This window comes from Fusarium vanettenii (genome assembly GCF_000151355.1).
Source record: "Fusarium vanettenii 77-13-4 chromosome 6 genomic scaffold NECHAsca_20_chr6_4_0, whole genome shotgun sequence".
NCBI lineage: Eukaryota > Fungi > Ascomycota > Sordariomycetes > Hypocreales > Nectriaceae > Fusarium > Fusarium vanettenii.
This window is the reverse complement of record NW_003315865.1, coordinates 2,195,098-2,212,087: the sequence shown is the minus strand read 5'-3', so window position 1 is coordinate 2,212,087 and position 16,990 is coordinate 2,195,098. Positions and strand designations below refer to the sequence as shown.

Below are 16,990 nucleotides of genomic sequence, written 5' to 3'. Positions count from 1 at the left end.
ATAGAGAGTAGCCATGTTGAAAACACCCGGTCTTCCTATTCTGCACTTCAGTATCTGTGCGATAAGAGGCGCAGTCCTTGATCTAGAAGGCGCGGATATCCACTTAGCCCTTATTGTACCTACCTAGATAGCGGCATGTGGTCTGGACCCAACGCCTCGGGACGGGCCGGGCGCCGAGACGGCACCTCTCCACCACGGACACGTAAAAGGACTGTGAAAGATCCCATCACGCCAAAGCAAAAGAAAATGCTCTCTACTTTGTTCCCAAGTCGAGGTCCTATCAACATTTATAAGCGCCCTTAGAAGTGCTACAAGCTTAGGAGAGGTTCTCGTTCCGTTTCGAACAGGTTGTCACAATTCATATCAATCAACTAGTGCGGGTTCGGCGGGATTTTACCAACGTTATTCGCTCCATCTTTCATCTGAGGAGATTCTTCCTTAAGGAAAAGCAGTCATATTCGTGGATCCTCAGGAGGTTTCCCCTTCAGGTATTCCTTGGGGTGCTAAAAGCCTTCGCGAGGGTATTTAAGCTGGCGGTAAGCGAGATAGAGCGGCGATTCACAGTAGCCGGTGCCTAAGGTTTTAGGATAGTGCTTAAGAAGCTATTGCGGTACTAGACAGACTTGGCAACTTCTGCTTCACGGGAGACCCGAGAGTTCTCCCACCCAAAGTCTTGAGGCTACTAGGGACGATGGAAAGTCTGCGGAAGGCAGGCTGGCCATATATCGATCCCGCGATGCTTGACTTCCGTGGTATCGACGGCATCATTAACCTCAGTTGGTGGCCAGTTTTGACCGACGGTCGTCCAGTTCTCATGCATATCGCGGCCCTAGCCCGTCACTATGGACCGGTGGTGGCAGCATATCATCACAGCCAGCTTTGGTTTGCCGAGCTTGGAGGGCAATCTATTCAGGGAGGCATCATATCTAGTGCGTTTCTTTATAATAATGCTAGCTAATATAATTCACAACCACACCCTAATACACATATTTCGTGCTCTATTAACAAAAAAGAAGTACATAAACTTTCTATCGCTGTTTATCTCAAAATATCTAATTTCGTAGATAGCAACAGTTAAAGGGGTTGACTATGCGACGTGCTACGTCAGGCATGAATCTGTTGCCGAGGTTCCGCTGGCCCTTAAAGATGCCGCAGATTTGGTAAGCTTGGCTGGGAACATGCAGTGAGCCAAAAACAGCATAGAGAGTTTACCAGTCTTGCCAGATTGGTTTTCCCAGCCCCTAGGTGGCGACCTAGTTGGCATATGCAGACCCTGCCACTTCCATCATAGTGATCGGCAAGTACAGATTCAGCTGTCAACATGCCTGTGGATAGCCAGCGGCATTTCCCAATTTAGATCTTGTTGTCTTAGAACCCCGCTCCCTGCTCTCCAATATCCCGCTTTTATGACTGACAACCAAGGATTGGCGGTAGATCTTGCCTTAAAACGCTATTTCAGCTGAAATCGGAGGTCAAAGCTCCATGATGAGGCCGCGAGGGAGAATTGATGTAAGCCTGTCGTTGAGAAAGTGCCGTGCCGTTGATTGACATGATGTTGACATCTTGGACTAAGCGAGATTAGCATGTCTCTTGTTGACTGCCTAGACTGCATGGAGATCGCTTGGCATATGATATCTGACTGCATAATCTGATAAGAGATTGAAACCTGCTTATTGTAGCGACTCCCCGCCTCCTTCTTTAATCACGATGCATAATGAGCCCTGGATTGGGTGATTGTTCTACTCGTGTGATGATGAAATGTGGTCTAAATATACTCAAGTGCGGAGCTAAACCTCCTCAATATCAAGCGCGGGTAAGCCTTGGTTGGGATCATCAAGGATATCCACAATGCTCTTGAGATCACTCTGATCCCTGATCTGCAACATAGACCCATCAATAGCGTTGAAGAAGAAGAACTGGCCGCTACCAACCTCGAAGAGGTACAGTGCCTCTCCCGTGTAGGGTGCCATACCGTAGTGCGGCCTGATATCCCCCTCAATGCCACGTCCACGGACTTCGTCTTCCAGTTGGCCGCCTTCTCCCCAAAGCATGTCCCCTCCCATATCCTCATATGAATTGACCCAGTTCTCTGGGGGCGGGATCTAGATTGAAGCTGTCAGTCACACTGGGTGGCAAGAATTGGGAAGGCCATAGAATGTACCCCATTGTCGGTCACTACTACACCGTCGGAGACCGTGGTGTAATTGCTCATGTTGAGTGACTGGTATGTGAATGGCCTGGGTGAGGGTGGTGGAGTAAGACGTGATGGTTGAGTTCTTGATGTCAGTGATTGTGATGGGGAGGAGATGGTCGAGGAACATTTATATACACAGCCGCCTGGGCTGGCGACGTCACCAGGATAGTACTAAGCCTAACAGGGAATAACCTTTCTAGTACATAAAGGCGGTATCAGTGCACATTGGTGAGACAAAAATAAGTGTTAGCACTTCTCTTACGAAGGCAAACCATGATACTGTTATACCTGTATAACTATTATTGCATTCTCGAAAGTATTTATTATCAATAGAAAGCGGGATTCTTGTTCTCTTCCACGGATTACTAGCGAAATGGCTAACAACACGGAGCCGAAATACCTCAGGTTCTACGTGTTGAAAGACAAATACTCGCCAAAGGATATGCACAAGGAAGACAGTCAAAACCCCGGCAAAGGCCTGTTTATCATCCCTCCATGTGACAATTGTAAATATCTTGTCACAGTGGCATAGGGAACGCAGGAAAACTTTGTTTATGCCACTATCAAGAGTGCGTAGTCATAAAGGATTTCTTGAGGGGGAAGCTCAGGATTCATGTCATGCTTCACGTTTAATGAAGAGGTTATATTTTTCTGGTTTCCCCTCTTTCCCTGGAGATATTTGTCTCCGACTGTATGGCTGCCTGATCCTTCACTCAGACTTCTTCTAGATCAAGTCCATTGAAACCCTGGTCGTCGATAGATCCCACAATGGTTTGGAGGTCCAAACCCCCCTTCACAAGGTACATAGAATCATCAAGGGCATTCCAAAAGAGGAAGTCCTTATCGCCAACCTACATCAAGAACATGCATTCTCCCGTATAGGAACATGTGCCGTAGAGTGGTTTGACATCGCCATCCAATCCCCGCTCCTTGATTTGCTCAGCGATATCTTCACCCCAGCGCATGTCGCCGCCAATGTCATCATACACGTTTGTCCAGTCCATCAGAGATAGAATCTGCTCAGCTGTCAGAGACGTGCAACGCAGCTGAAAAGGAAAGACCAGCAGTGACTTACGTCAGTGTCGGTCACAACGACGCCGTCAACAACTTTAGTGTGGTTGCTCATGGTGGGTGATTGTAATTGTCAATGGTGTACAAGCGGAAAAAGGTGCAGAGTGACACGAGAGTTAACACAAAATGGCTGGAAAAGCACGGCAAGAGGCAGAAGAAAGGTACATATTTATACAATATCCAACCCCGCCCAAGACGTCATCAGGCATTATTAGAGTAAAAAAAGGCACAAGAGGGTACATTTAGATAGCTCCGCTCTCCGCTTATGGGTCCCTCGCAAGCCAGTTATGTGCTTGCAAGTGCTTTTCAAGGTATACAGTCGAGCACCTCATGGCTATTCTGGCGTCGGACATGATAATCCTTTATCTATATGAAGTCAATATGGATCTACCACGACGTCGGATGAGCTTTTGCGGCGAAAGGTTGGTTGATCTTTACAAATATGAACTTGATGTAAGAATAGCAACAGACGAGGCCAGTATCATTTGCTAACGCCAGCGGTCTTGACATCTAGATCTATCTCTTTTTGAAAAATGTTTTCCTTGACCCCGCAGCCTATCATGTTGATGCGGGCAAAGGGCCAGAATTGCACAATATCTATAGGCAGTTGTTGACGCTATGGTGAGACATCCCTCATGATTCAGAAGCACACTTGCAGCCAAGGCTTTTCATCATTTTTCTATAAATTGACTTGCAGACCAGGCATACTTGAAACTCAACAAGGATATATCATGACTCCTACGTGGCTTATGCCTCTCATTCTTTATCCCCCGCTAGCCAGTGATGGACTTCTGCGTAGTTTCCCTAGCAGCTTGTCCCACCTCAGTCAGAAGCTTGGAGACGCTCTCCGGAATAGTCTGGCCAGAGTAGCCGCTAGAAATCTCAAGAGTGATTGTCTCGACCTCGTCGCAGACACGGCCATCGATGAGTGCCATACGGCAGAGATTAAGGATCCCCTCAGCAAACATGGCCTTCTTGTATGCCTGCCTCATCGTAACCGTAGCGCGATTCTTCATCTCATCGATGAGGAGCAACAGTTGAGTCGCCTTGTCCTTGAGATCAGTGAATCCACCCAGGAGTGCAGCCAAGTCCTTGTTGAGCCCATCCGTCATCACCTGAAGTGTAGGCATCTGCTGAGCGACCTGCTCCAAAGCAACGCGCCTAACATTGACCTCGTTCTGCCGGTGCATCACCTCGATGAGAGAGTTGCGCGCTTTCATCCACTGCTCCTGTGCGTTGTTCAACCTGCTCCTCTCTTGTTCGATTTTTCGCATGTTTCCCTCAACGTCGCCCATCGCAAACCCTCCGAAAAACTGCACCTAGTTTCAGTTCCAGATATCTCAATAGTGTTCTTCACTCTTACCAAAAAGATGTCTCCGATCTCTCTCTCTCTTGCCGTGTTCTCTCTCTCATCTTGGGCTCGTTGCAGGGCATCTGCAGCCTCTTCTTTCTGTCGAGTCCATACTTCGACATCGTGCTGATTCTGCTCGGCCTGCTGGCGGATTGCGTCCATCTCCAGTTTGGTTTGGTCCAGCGCTCGCTGGACATCCCTCTGCAGCTGCTGGATTTCATCCGTCTGAAAAGATGTGACCTGACGTTGTGAGCATTGAGCATCGGCCATAGACCTTGATGCCACCTACCCGTACATGGATACTGTTCAGCTGCTCAAGGCCCATCCGGGAAGCCGCTTGACAATCACCAAAAGCCCGAGAACACTGATCAAAAACAATATTCTTCTGCAAATCGTCGTCTTCTCGCTCATCATAGTCACCACGGATGAATACGGCGAGCTTGTAGAGCTGAAGAAGTGCTATCTCTAGCCGGTTGACGGCCAGGGTGAGATTGTCTTTGACGACAGAACGGAGCACTCCATCTTGGGCAGCCAGCGTCTGCTTGTAGATCTCAAGTCTCCTGGTCAGTTCCTCGTAGAGACCTGGCGCGGCGGCTTGAGACATTAGGAAATGCAGGTATGAGCTGGGGGAACTGAGAAAATCCAAAGGCAGGCTGTGTCACAGTCCAAGGTGATGCCAAGGCCATGATTCCTAGAGTTTGAGTGCTTCAGAGAGATAAAAGAAAAAAAGCAGTGTGTTTGATGATGGTTCAAGAAAGTTGAATGAGAGAGGTTCAGTACCAAAATATATGTATTGCCAAAACGGCCGCACTAAAGAGCCAATATCATTATACGATGTACCTGTAACTGAAATAGGCAGTATGCTATAGTCTCGGCCTTTGGAATACTCACCAAGTTCGCTGATGACTTTCACAGGTGATTCTAGATGGATGTGCGGGGATGCTCCAGTGCGGCTGAGCAGATAGCTGATAGTCTCTTCCAATACAGGTTCGGGCTCCGCTAGTCGCATTCTCAGCCAGCCAAATACGGATGGTTTTGTATCTTATCCATCAGCTGATGGGACTATAGGTGTTTTGTCTCAGCTCTCAGACAATATAGCCAAGGTGGGGTCGCTTGCATAAGACTATTGGATATGTGCACAAGTTGGTATTAGCGCTTCGGCAGGCTGTATGGATAGATCGGTCTCGATGCCAGACCATTAGCTAGTGACGGAGATGGAGACAATCTCTGCAACTTCAGCCAGTCATAGAGATAGAAATAACCTCTGAAAGTTTAGCTAGCCGTGAAGACAGAAACAACTTGTGGAACCTCAGCCCGCCACGAAGATAGAGATGGCCTTGACGTTGGACTTTCAGCCAGCCAGAGACAGAAATCGGACAAATGAAGGCGAAAGTCTAGATCGCCCATGTAAGCTGACGAAAACACAGCCCAAGACTAGCAACCGAACATCGGAGAGATGTCCATAAAGAGTACTCGATGTTACCTCGTGTGGGTCGGTCTTTTTTAAAAAGAATCCCATGCTAACTGCATAAATGCTTCGCCTTCGCCTGACCAAGCACAGGAGCCTATTCTGCAATCAAAAACCTCTCTTTTTTCATTTCGAAACATCGACGTTCTCGAAGCAACCATCATGGCTCTCTCTTCCCAGCAAATTGACCTCCTGGCGAGGAAGGAGGACACTAGCGCCACGGCTGAACGCATGATGCGCGAGACGAAGGACTCCCTTTTGTTCCAATTCCGATGGGAGAATCTCCTCATGTCAAGCCCAGTTGTTCTGAACTGCATCAGCGCTTGCATAATCGCTGCAGGCTCTCCAGATGCCAATGTCACCTTTACCCCTCCCAGGGACGGGTTCAAGTACTTGGTGTAAGTGTTGTCTCCCAGATTGCTGAAACAGTTACTGAACTAGATTTAGTGACTTCGGTGGCCAGTACGGACTCAGGCCCAATTTGGTAAGGTGCACCGACTTGGGACGATTTGCCTTTATTCAGACAGAGTCAAGCATGGAAAAGATCAACATGTTGTCGCGACAGTTCTACGAAATCGTGAGTACTTCAATAATGAACAGGTCAAGATACTAACTAGCCCCAGGTTGATGATGCATTGCAAATCCTCTACAGCCCACAGGACGCAAGGAGGATGCTTCGAGTACAGTTGGATAGATTGTGCCGTTCATCTTTGGAATGCTACGAAGCTGCCAGATCTATCGACGAGAAGCTTGAACAGTGGCTCAACCATGCATCCGAGCTTCATTTGGCCTGTATCGCGACGCAGGCTTCCAACCATGACCAGCTGTCTGTGAACGAGATCGGATTGGCTGTCACCAAGGCATCAATTGATTATCGAGAGGAGACTGGCGATGAGGCCAAGGCTGTTACTAGGAACCTTGAAAAGTCCCTTGACGCAGCAACTGAGGCATACAAAAAGGCCTCAGACGGTTTCCCAACCGGGTGGGTATTGTCGTTAAGCTCCAACTCTAGTTCACATTTGGCTGACATGTTCAGTTGGGACATCCTTGGTGAGCGCATTGTCGAACAGCTGGCCGATAGCTTGACCACCGCCTTGAACCAAGCCATTCCCACCCTGGCATCCAACTTGAGCCCTGTTGCAAAGGCTACAGAGTACGCCAATATGGCGAAAGGCATCATAGGCCAAAGTGACAACAACAATGCGACGCCCGACAACGGCGTGGTAACGGCTTCGAGTGCGACCAGCCCGAAGGATGCAGCCGACCCTGCTTACAACCAGGTCGGACGTGACCTGATTTATTGGGGTCTCATTAATGCCATCTTCATTGGTGTAGACGGCGGCATTGACTGGGACAAGGCAAATGGAGAAGCGGGCAAGTCTACCGCATTTGCGGCCAAGATGCTGGGTAATTCGCAACAGACGTTTGCCTCTTTGGCCACTTCTGCAGAGCCCAGTCAGCAATACAAGGTAGCTTTGGAAACAGTCTGCAAGGTTATTCATGTATTGCTCACTGCAAGTATCCAAGCTAATGATGGCTAGATCACAGCTGGTATAGTCGCCGAGCTGGACAAGGCCAAGGATTTCACCTACAGCGCACCAGCAAAGGATTCGGCTCTTGTCAAAGGTTGGCAGAAGGACTTCCTGAGCGCGTATGCAAAGGCAGTCGAGCTGAACACAACCGCCAAGTCTCTCCCAGGATCGACAGCCAATGGAGTAAGTTTTCCCTCAAAGACCACATATGGCGCATGCTGACAAGCAACAGAGCGGCGTGCCAGCTGAAGGTGTTGACCTAGCGACCCAAGCAGCTCAGATCCATGCCAAGACATCACAAGCCCAGGCAGTTCTTGAATCAGCCAGGAATCGGCTCAACATTGCATCGGCAGCCTTGACTGCAAGCAAGGAGACCTACCAGAAGTCCACTGCGCTGCTTGGTGAGCAGCAGAATAAGTTGAGTGAGCTTAATGCCTCCCTGGACCGCCTCCAGTCTTCGAACCTGAAGATGGTAAATATCCCCATTAGCTATTGCAGCCCATAAAACTTCAGCTGACCATTACTTTCAGGATGCAATCAAGTCGATCCTCATTCATTGCATCACATTGGCCGTGAAACTCAAGAACGAGGTTACAAATCTCGTGCGGTTCTTCAAGGCCATCACGACTATCATCCAGTTCGTCGCCGAGAAGCATTTCAACCCATACATTGAGACTATCAAGGTGATCACCAACGATGGTGGCGATCCAGGCGAATCCTACAAGCTCGGACCGTATACTTTGACAGACCTGCAACAAAATGTAAGTCGATCCCCCTATACCGCAAACTTGGCTGACAACTGTTTCAGTCATGCTTCAATAGCCTCATTACCATTCGATCTTACTACTCGGTCTTTGGCGACATTGCTTCCATGTGGACCCAGATCTCGCGATCATCCGTCTTCCCGGGACTTCGTATGGTCGACGAGATTTCCTCTTGCGACCCAAGTGAAGACTCTAGCATGATTCGCAGAAGAGCAAACCAGCTCCAAGAATGGTCAAAGCAGGCAACTGACGACATTTCAAGGAAGGCAAAGGAGGTGAGAGGCGAAGTTAAGATCCTTGTTCCATCACCAAGCTGACACATTTTACAGAGACAAGCCAAAACCAGGGGAGCGATGGAGTCGCGCGTGGCCGAGATCAATGAGAAGACCAATAGGCTTCCCTCTGCTGCACCTGAGATCTCAAAGGCCATCACTTCTGGAGCAGAGACAGCCCAGAGAACTGCTCAGCAAGGGCTTCAAACAGAAGCAGACCAGAGTCTTCTGATGAAGCTCCTCGCCATGTGAGAGGCATTCTGAGAGGAGAATCTTGCTCAGATACGACTGTCATATCATAGGAGTAACCCTGCAGTAAGCTCGAACTTTTTCTGAAATAGTTCCAAGACGGGCGATGTTAGTAAAGCATTGAGTAAGGGGGGGGTTCATTCCACCGAGTCTACCATTCAGGTTTATCAAATTGACCTCTATTCTTGCGACTGATTAGAGCATTGCGAAAACCAAGCTTTCGAGCTGCCGTAAATACACCAGTGTTTCATACAAGATACACCATCTCCCATCTTCTGTTTGCCAGCTGATCCCATTCATGCTCCCAGAACCACACATTGCCAATCCTCGATATCCCACCATGTGAGTGCGTCTCGACCAAAAGCACACTGAGTCGGCCCTGTTCTCGACCTCTGTCTAAGCTGTCTCGTCCAATCACGATGCATTCAACCCGCCTCTTCAAGCGATCTTCTGCCTTCTTTCCCTTCCAGTCATTGATAAACTCCGGATACTGGTCCCAGATGACGTCCATTTTTGTATCTTCGTTGACCCACAAGCCATAGATATCCTCCCAGTCGCTGTCCTCGGGAACGCTCGTGTCTTTCTCAAATGAGAGTTCCGCGATGCTAGTCCATAGAACCAACAGTGAAAACTGCGTCTCTGGCACTAGCAGCGCTGTGGGTATGTCCTTCAGACTGATCTCGGCGCCTGTATCTCCTCTCCATACAGGGTCCTTCCACCGCGACGGCTCATACGCAGCTTGCGAAGGCTTTTCTTCGCGTGGAATGTGCTTCAGAACAAGATCGTCCTCGCCCGCATCACCGCTCACGATGTGATAGAACTCCAAGCCGGCAGTAGGTCCCACGAAATCACTAGGCTCGGTCAAAATATCCCCTACCCAGCCGACCCACGACCAACTAGGGAAACATGCCTGGACTGTCGTTAGGACTCCTCCGCTCTCATCGCCGCTTCCGACCTCGATACGGCACCGCCCCGTGCGTCGATGCGGCCGTTGTAGACAGCACGGCCAGGCAATTGTCACAGCAAAAAACTCCTTAGGCAAGCCCCAAAGGAACTCGAACCCAGTTACCTCTGTCACAGCCCTCAAGACTCCCCCTATCGCGTCGAGACCATCACTCTCGTTAGTAAGGTCCCGCTTTAGGTAGTTACCCACAAGTGTTTGGTAGGTCATGTCGAAGCTCTTTGCCGAAGACGGGTTCCAAAGATCCTGAAGAAGATGGCTATCGAAGGCCGGGTCGTAGATGACGGTTTGCTTCTTTTCACGCCATTTGGGAAGTTCCCAGCATGCATCCTCTCGCCAAGTTGCTTGTCGGCATTCCCAATACACTTGTTCGGGAGTAAAGATGAGCCAACGCTGTGAGAGCATAGCTTCCTGATAGGTCCATCCGCGCGTGAACCAGCAAGAGTCTCCGACGAGCTCACGGCTTGTTCGTATCGGTTCATGCGTTTGAACAAGCCACGTAGGTTCTTCGTCAGTATCTTTGTCGCCCAAGATCGAGAATGGCTCCTCTTCTTGGTATCTTGTCCCAGTTCTAACACCTGGCAGGCCGCTGAATGCATTGTCTCCAGCCGCATTGACGATGGTCAGAGTTGCACGTCCGTAGATGATGTCCATGCGTGGCACAAAGTGCATCTTGTCAGGAACTGAATCTTGGATGATGCACAGGCTATCAGTCCAAAGATACTTCTCCCCGACCCCTCTAGTAACCGCGATCGCATCTGCGATGGTCTCTGGAATCCAAGATGCCTTCAAAGCACCGTCCATTTTGAGCTCTTCAAGCGTAGCTCCTGTCAGAGTGCGGAAGTGCTTCTTGCCCCAAACGTAGCTTATCGCAACCCACGAGACCTGCTCAATAGCTTCTATTTCTACGATAGAGTATGTCTCGACGTTGATGAGTCGGATGAACCGTAGAGATCGTGATCCGAGCGGAATTCGCCCGGGCTGGCAGTTTCCATCGTGAGCCGCATCGCAGAAGCTCTTCCACTTCCGAAACAAACGCAAGTCGGCCACAAGAGGCCGTCTCCTCCCAATGTACGGTTCTGTATCCGGCCATGATAACGGGTCACCCACACTATCGTTATCGGCTGTGTCAAAAATGTCGGCCACCCTCAAAATGCTCTCGTCGCATTTTTGGAACTTGACCTCAGGCTCAAGCCATTCCTCCAAGTCATCAGGATCTTGTACTCGGATCCTTACCCGAAGAATCGACAGAGTTCCTCCCGTATATCTTCCGTAAGATGCGTCTTCTTCGTAAAGTCTCCATTTCTCCGAAAGCTCTGTCGGCCAGATGGTGACACCCGATGTCGATAGGTCTATGCGGTGGAGAGAATCATACTTCTTTGTGGCCCATTTCTCAAAAGCCGACCAAATCTTTTCGCAGAGAAGACAGATGTCCATGGATGCTTTGATATCGGACAATGTTTGCAGCTGTCTTCTCGCTTGAACGCGATTTTCCCCGCCTTGGTCGCTTTCTTCTTCGACGGTTTCTTCAGCATCGGTTTCCACTTTATCATCTTCGCTTCCATCTTCCATCTCCAAGTCGAGAGATTCCTCCACGGCCGGTGCTTCATCAGACCTATGGGATGCAGTCAGCACCAAGCTTGTCATGCGATTGGTTTGAAACAGAACTACTCTTCATCCTCAAGGTGCATAGAGCCAGATAACGACTCCACGTATCCAATCTCATGCATCCCGGCGCGGGTACAGAACGTGCAAAATTTCGACATTGCAAGGGTAGTCTTAAGTCGCTTGGCTTCGGGAGATGCCATATGAGCCATTTCCGACTAGCATGAAGGTGCAAACTCGGCGCTGACCAAGGTACAGAGCACTGAACTCAGCGAATAATTTCGAGCTTGTAGCAAGATTTATCAAGAGTTATAAGTCTAGCCTCGAACGTAGAGTAAAAAAAAAGGCCCAAACGTTGGGTCCCAGAGCATGAAGATGAAGGTCGGGGGAGTTGATGCGGGTACGAATACGACCCTATGATATCTTGACAGGTGGGTCAGGCTCATTGTTGTGTGACAAGGCTGCCTAGTTCAACAAACAGAGCATCGCCAGTTCAGTTGTCTCAATTGGCAGTGAGGGTTTGGTTTGCTTCATTCACTCTTCGTTCTTTGCTGGCCAGCACCACGATGCAACAAGTCAAATGAGAGCTGAGGAGTCAGTGCTCTTAAATAGACGGTTATGGCCATCGCCTGGCTTTTTATTTGCCGTTTTGGGAAGCGCACATCAAAAATGCGGGAAGCTTCCTTCGTCAGTTTTGTCAGTGCATGATGAGTCGACAGTGAATCACAGTCTCGATATTGTCCAATTTCACCTCAAATTTGGAATTTTGGCTCAAAATGGTAATTAAATGGGTTCCCATGGTTTGCCAGATATTACCATTGTGGGAAGAATTTCATAATATCATAAGGTATAATCTCTACCTCGTCTTCACTTTTCCCTTTTTTTTTCATCTTAGATTTGCATCTTAGCTGGTGATTCAGCTGGTCTTTAAAATTTCCATCTCGACATTTCATCCTTTTCGCACAAGTCATTGTGCATCCGCTTCCCTCGATCATTCTCACCTTCCAACCGCTACCGTTTCGTTGACATCTCTCGAAGCCCCAGGACTCTCCATCTTATTTTCCAACTCGGTTTTTGCATCAACCAGCTTGTACGTCCAACCCCCCGAGTATACGATTTCACTAACTGAGTGAAAAGCCTACCCATCATCCCTCACCCAGATCCAGACCACAAGTCTTGACAGTCACCGTCATGCATGTTCAGAGCAAGGTAAGCTGCACAACGCCAACACTGAATCATCACCGCTAACAACACCAGTACGAGATGCATTTCCCCTTCCTGCGTCTCCCGAGGGAGATACAAGACAAGATCATCAAGTATCTCCTGCCGGCCATGATCCTCCCAACGACCGAAAAACCTCGATGGACCAAAGACAGATGGGGCTTCCTGGGTACCTTGGAGCCAGTTGAGCACAACAACTGCGCCCATCTTCGTGGTTCCTGCAGATCAATCAGGGCCATCGTCGACAGAATCCGGCCCATCAAGTCAACCCGCGGCTTCCACTTCGACCCGAAGCGCGATACCCTCAAAGTTTGGCAGATGCAGCTCCCCGACTCAGACCCACATGGCGAAGGGCACTGGGGTCGGTCGATACCAGTTCGCAAGCTCCTCACAGTCTTCCCGTACGCATTGAACCCGTATAGCGACGTGTCAACAGGAGTGTCCGACCCAGCATGGAACGATGAGCACTTCGACACGGACCTCGACTTGTCGTTTTTGCCCATGATTGAGGAGATGACCTTGGCCATCCAGTCTGCCGGGTGGGAATGGCACATCGAGGGGTTCCAGATGTATGGACCAGATGTTGTCGAGTCCAGAGGGCCCAATGACAACTGGGGCCGCGGGGGGTATGGACACCTCCGTCTACTAGCCGAAACCCATTTCTTCGCTCATACAATCCGAGGCAGCACGGGGTACCGCTGGAAGGGATGCGACGACGACTTTTTCGATCCACTCGACATACTCAGAATGAATTCCACTAGTCTTGCTAGGAACGCACCCTACATCGGATTCCATGGATACAGCCGGGGAACATATTCACTGGGAGGCAACTGGCCAGGCTTCCGCTACTACATCGACACGGGGGAGGTCGAGTTCAGCCCTCTATCCTTTTCCGAGATCAGCTTCGCAACCGACCGACAAGACACACCTGACCGCGAACCTGTTGATGGACGCGATGCGCAACTAGTTTCGCGAGTGTGGGTTATCCGTCGCGGGAGACCAGCTCCTCCTGTTGAGCCGCACCATTGCTGGATCAAGGTGAAGAAGTGGGAGATGGGTGATCCAGATTGGGTTTGGCAAGTGGAAACAACTTGGAAGATGGTCAGAGGGATGCTCTCCTTCTACACCAAAATTGACCGAGGTCATGGTCTTGATGTCAAGTACTACGAGAGCATTGTTAGCTCTAAAAACTGGCAGCTGTAACGGTCTTGCAAGGAGAACTGGGGGTCTGGGAGACTGGGAGAGCTGGGACTCTTGCTAGTATCCGAGTAGATAGCCAGTTCCCAGGTACTGATGGATGACTTTGTTGTTCAAGCCCTCTCACATGCTGCCCTCCCCGTGATTTAGCATGGCGACAGGGTGTTCGTAGGCAGGCAGGCGGTTTATCAAACGAGACACCGGTACAGAGGATTAATTAGCTTATCCTACCCTAAGGACAAGGAAGACGGGATCATAAGAACTATAAAACATAAAATAACAAAGACCTAAACCTTTATTCTATTATGCTCTTCATTTGCTTATTTTACTATATTTTTTATTATTATATTCAACAGAGTTCGATGTCTTTGTCGTTCTGTTGACTCGTTGGTCTGTTGACCTGCGTGGCGGTGGATGTATCCAGCCAGGTGCACGAAAAGAAATGGAATCTGCGCAAGATGAACAAGGATTCGATTCTTTTGATCCTCCTCTACCACTCTAAAATGACTTTTCAAAGACCTAGCATGCCAGTTCCGTGGCAAACCCTCCGGCACGACGGCCATTCCTTGCAGAACGCTAGCAACAATTCCCAAGCGACAAAGTTTCATAAAGTCCGTAGCTCCCATAGCGAGGCAGACCGTCCACCAAGATCAGTCTACGGGAAGCAGATCATCCACAAGATCGGTCTACAGCGAGCTCTTGGCAGCCTCAACCCGCTTCTGGGCTAGACCGCCCAGCTTCTCAGCAGCGGCACCAAGACTCTGAGGATCAGCGCCGCGGATCATGGCCTGGCCATTAACGGCGACCTGGTTTCCCTCCTTGAAGAAGAGAAAGGTGGGCATAGCGGTGACGCGATATGTGCGGGCGACGTCCTGGACGTGGTCGACGTTGACCTTGGCAAATGCGAGCACGTCGGGGACGCTGTGCTTGGTGGCGAGGGTCTCAAAGACGGGGGCGATGGCCTTGCAGGGGGGGCACCAGTCGGCAAAGAAGTCGACGGCGACGTAGGTTGTCGAGTTGAGCAGGGATTGGAGCTCCTCAGATGAGTTGATGTGGTGGATCATATTGGCGCTTGTTATCGCGGCTGACGAGTGACTTGAGGGGTGTTTTTAGCTTGAGACACGGAGAGCTCGAGGCTGTATTTCGAAGAGGATTTTCTTGCGATTTCTTGGCTTGTTTCTTGGATCGTTGAGGCCTTCAAGTCGTTTATATTTTTCCCTCGGCAAATGCATGGATCACGACAGAATCCCGAAGACCAGCTTTGAAATCCCGAGTGCACGTGACGTTACGCCATTTATGCAGCTGATTCCTCATTCTGGCTGTGTAAGCCACAAGTAACAGCCACATGGAGCATTATATAAGCGGCCACAACCGTGGCGCATTGCCAAATGATTAGTTATCTTAGTCAGCTGTCGGCGACCAGATTTGAAGAACGCCGAATGATTCCACAACCACGAGCACTTGATACGTGAGCAATCTCGAAGCCATGGGGAAGACAGGGAAACTAAATAAAGTCAGTTAGCCTTATCGCATTTATTGACTACTCCTGTCAGATCACGCCACCTTTTTAACGTTTACTATGATCTGACGGTGCACCAAACTATCTCTTGTATGTCACTGTCATTTCTACAGAATTACCCTAGACCATTTCGTTACTCTCTGTCCACGGCTCAATCAGGTCTCGACTTGTCTACATCTCGTGTGACGGGTTCCCCTCCTGAAACCCTCGCTTCTGACAAACTTGACAAATGACAGATCCGGGGAGCGCTTCCGTGTGCATCCCCCTCACTCTTATCACATCGTGACAAACGGTAACGGTAACGCAACGGTCAAACCCACCTGAAGAGGAGCAACAGGGAGGCCACTTTATAACCTTGCCGTGTGCGGGAAACCCACGATGCCCCTCAAAGAAGGCGAAATGCCCCCTCAAAAAAGGCACGAGACCCGTCACTTCAGACGAATTGATGTGTCGTCAATGACATGTCTGCTCCAGACCCCGAGATGGCCCGGATCAACGCTCCGCCGAAAAGAGATTGGGTTTTAGCTAGCCTCGGATCAAAGATGCCAGACACCTGGCGCTAACAATTAGTTGACCCCATCACGGACATGATTTCCGCTAAGAAATAGCCGATTCTCCAGAAGAACAATGCATTACAGTAGATCGCTCGTGATCGCTCAGGTACGAGACGGGAAGGGAACGCATGACGGCGATTTGAGTTTTCTACTGTCGCAAGAAGAAAATAGGGGGTTGGAATTATAAGGGGATCTGACACAACCAGTTACAAATTGGCCCGCCAAGGTGTTTCCATTTGTCCACTAAAAGTCAGCATTAATCACTGAGAGATATAATCCGATCAAATGTCTTGCGGCGCAGAATGACGTGCCCCGTCTGGTCTCTCAGCTGTCCTTAATCGGAAGGTGGGGAGCCGCAAAGGGGAAATGCTTGCGTCGGGCTGAAAAAAGGCAAGGTTGACGGTGCAGTAGACGTTACCCTCGGTCGGTACCGTAGTAGACAAGAACGGTGGCTTCGGCGGATGACTCGGACCTATCAAGACCTTCTTCCGTGGCCCAAGACATGTCTGCAGCGTGTAGAAACGGCCGGGCTATACAGCGCATGATAAAGGCTTTCCCTTCAGGGCCACCGTCGTCTTCGTCTCAGTCGCTACCCCTGTGGCCTGCAGGCTTTGTCTCCGAGAGGTCCAAGCCCAGACCCTTCTTGGTAGGTCAGAATCGAAATCTCGCGCGCCGAGGCACGCCACATGGGCGTTTGGACCCAGGTGCCTTGTAGCGTCCCCACGTGGTGGAGATGTTGTTGTGGAGCGATTTACTCGAGTCAGCAGTCGCCCGGCCAGAGTTCCCGAGTCAGTCAGTCCACAAGAGAGTTGGGAGAGTAGAGAAAAGGTCAAAGCAAAGCGAAGCCACAAGGGTGTGTGTGTGTGTGTGTGCTTGCGTTGTGCAGCGGAATTTATGCCGTACTATAAAGATACTTGTATTGTGCTTTGACATTCATATCGCGGAAAGGGGCCAAGGTATGGAGTATTGTAGATATGACAAGATAACAGACAACGCCAAACACATGGCATGGTCAGATCTCATGCAACAAAT

The 16,990-nt window shown here is 49.7% G+C and overlaps 7 protein-coding genes across 7 annotated transcripts; 2 read left to right on the top strand and 5 right to left on the bottom strand.

Moving 5' to 3' along the window:
• Nucleotides 1–1,787: 1,787 nt before the first annotated feature.
• NECHADRAFT_82072 (uncharacterized protein) lies at nucleotides 1,788–2,212 on the bottom strand (the record flags this gene model as incomplete). The annotated part of the gene is made up of 2 exons (XM_003044930.1): nucleotides 1,788–2,102; nucleotides 2,162–2,212. The coding sequence occupies 2 exons, from the start codon at nucleotides 2,210–2,212 to the stop codon at nucleotides 1,788–1,790; spliced, it is 366 nt and encodes a 121-aa protein (XP_003044976.1).
• Nucleotides 2,213–2,907: 695 nt separating this feature from the next.
• NECHADRAFT_94688 (uncharacterized protein) lies at nucleotides 2,908–3,320 on the bottom strand (the record flags this gene model as incomplete). Its single annotated transcript, XM_003044929.1, has 3 exons — nucleotides 2,908–3,045; nucleotides 3,103–3,210; nucleotides 3,270–3,320. 3 exons carry the CDS (start codon nucleotides 3,318–3,320, stop codon nucleotides 2,908–2,910), a joined length of 297 nt encoding a protein of 98 aa, XP_003044975.1.
• A 718-nt stretch (nucleotides 3,321–4,038) lies between these two features.
• NECHADRAFT_82071 (uncharacterized protein) lies at nucleotides 4,039–5,220 on the bottom strand (the record flags this gene model as incomplete). Its single annotated transcript, XM_003044928.1, has 3 exons — nucleotides 4,039–4,584; nucleotides 4,629–4,901; nucleotides 4,993–5,220. The coding sequence occupies 3 exons, from the start codon at nucleotides 5,218–5,220 to the stop codon at nucleotides 4,039–4,041; spliced, it is 1,047 nt and encodes a 348-aa protein (XP_003044974.1).
• Nucleotides 5,221–6,246: 1,026 nt separating this feature from the next.
• On the top strand, nucleotides 6,247–8,904 carry NECHADRAFT_43968 (uncharacterized protein; the record flags this gene model as incomplete). Its single annotated transcript, XM_003045329.1, has 9 exons — nucleotides 6,247–6,482; nucleotides 6,532–6,661; nucleotides 6,708–7,066; nucleotides 7,121–7,577; nucleotides 7,626–7,803; nucleotides 7,862–8,088; nucleotides 8,147–8,377; nucleotides 8,425–8,655; nucleotides 8,710–8,904. The coding sequence occupies 9 exons, from the start codon at nucleotides 6,247–6,249 to the stop codon at nucleotides 8,902–8,904; spliced, it is 2,244 nt and encodes a 747-aa protein (XP_003045375.1).
• Nucleotides 8,905–9,148: 244 nt separating this feature from the next.
• NECHADRAFT_82069 (uncharacterized protein) lies at nucleotides 9,149–11,679 on the bottom strand (the record flags this gene model as incomplete). Its single annotated transcript, XM_003044927.1, has 2 exons — nucleotides 9,149–11,477; nucleotides 11,534–11,679. 2 exons carry the CDS (start codon nucleotides 11,677–11,679, stop codon nucleotides 9,149–9,151), a joined length of 2,475 nt encoding a protein of 824 aa, XP_003044973.1.
• A 979-nt stretch (nucleotides 11,680–12,658) lies between these two features.
• NECHADRAFT_82068 (uncharacterized protein) lies at nucleotides 12,659–13,891 on the top strand (the record flags this gene model as incomplete). The annotated part of the gene is made up of 2 exons (XM_003045328.1): nucleotides 12,659–12,676; nucleotides 12,725–13,891. The coding sequence occupies 2 exons, from the start codon at nucleotides 12,659–12,661 to the stop codon at nucleotides 13,889–13,891; spliced, it is 1,185 nt and encodes a 394-aa protein (XP_003045374.1).
• Nucleotides 13,892–14,339: 448 nt separating this feature from the next.
• NECHADRAFT_101036 (uncharacterized protein) lies at nucleotides 14,340–15,102 on the bottom strand. Its single transcript, XM_003044926.1, has one exon. It carries the CDS (start codon nucleotides 14,947–14,949, stop codon nucleotides 14,572–14,574), a length of 378 nt encoding a protein of 125 aa, XP_003044972.1. The 5' UTR covers nucleotides 14,950–15,102; the 3' UTR covers nucleotides 14,340–14,571.
• Nucleotides 15,103–16,990: the final 1,888 nt, after the last annotated feature.

Excerpts from the sequence above, each read along its gene's own strand:
- NECHADRAFT_101036 (XM_003044926.1), bottom strand. The coding sequence starts at position 14,949 with ATGATCCACCACATCAACTCATCTGAGGAGCTCCAATCCCTGCTCAAC.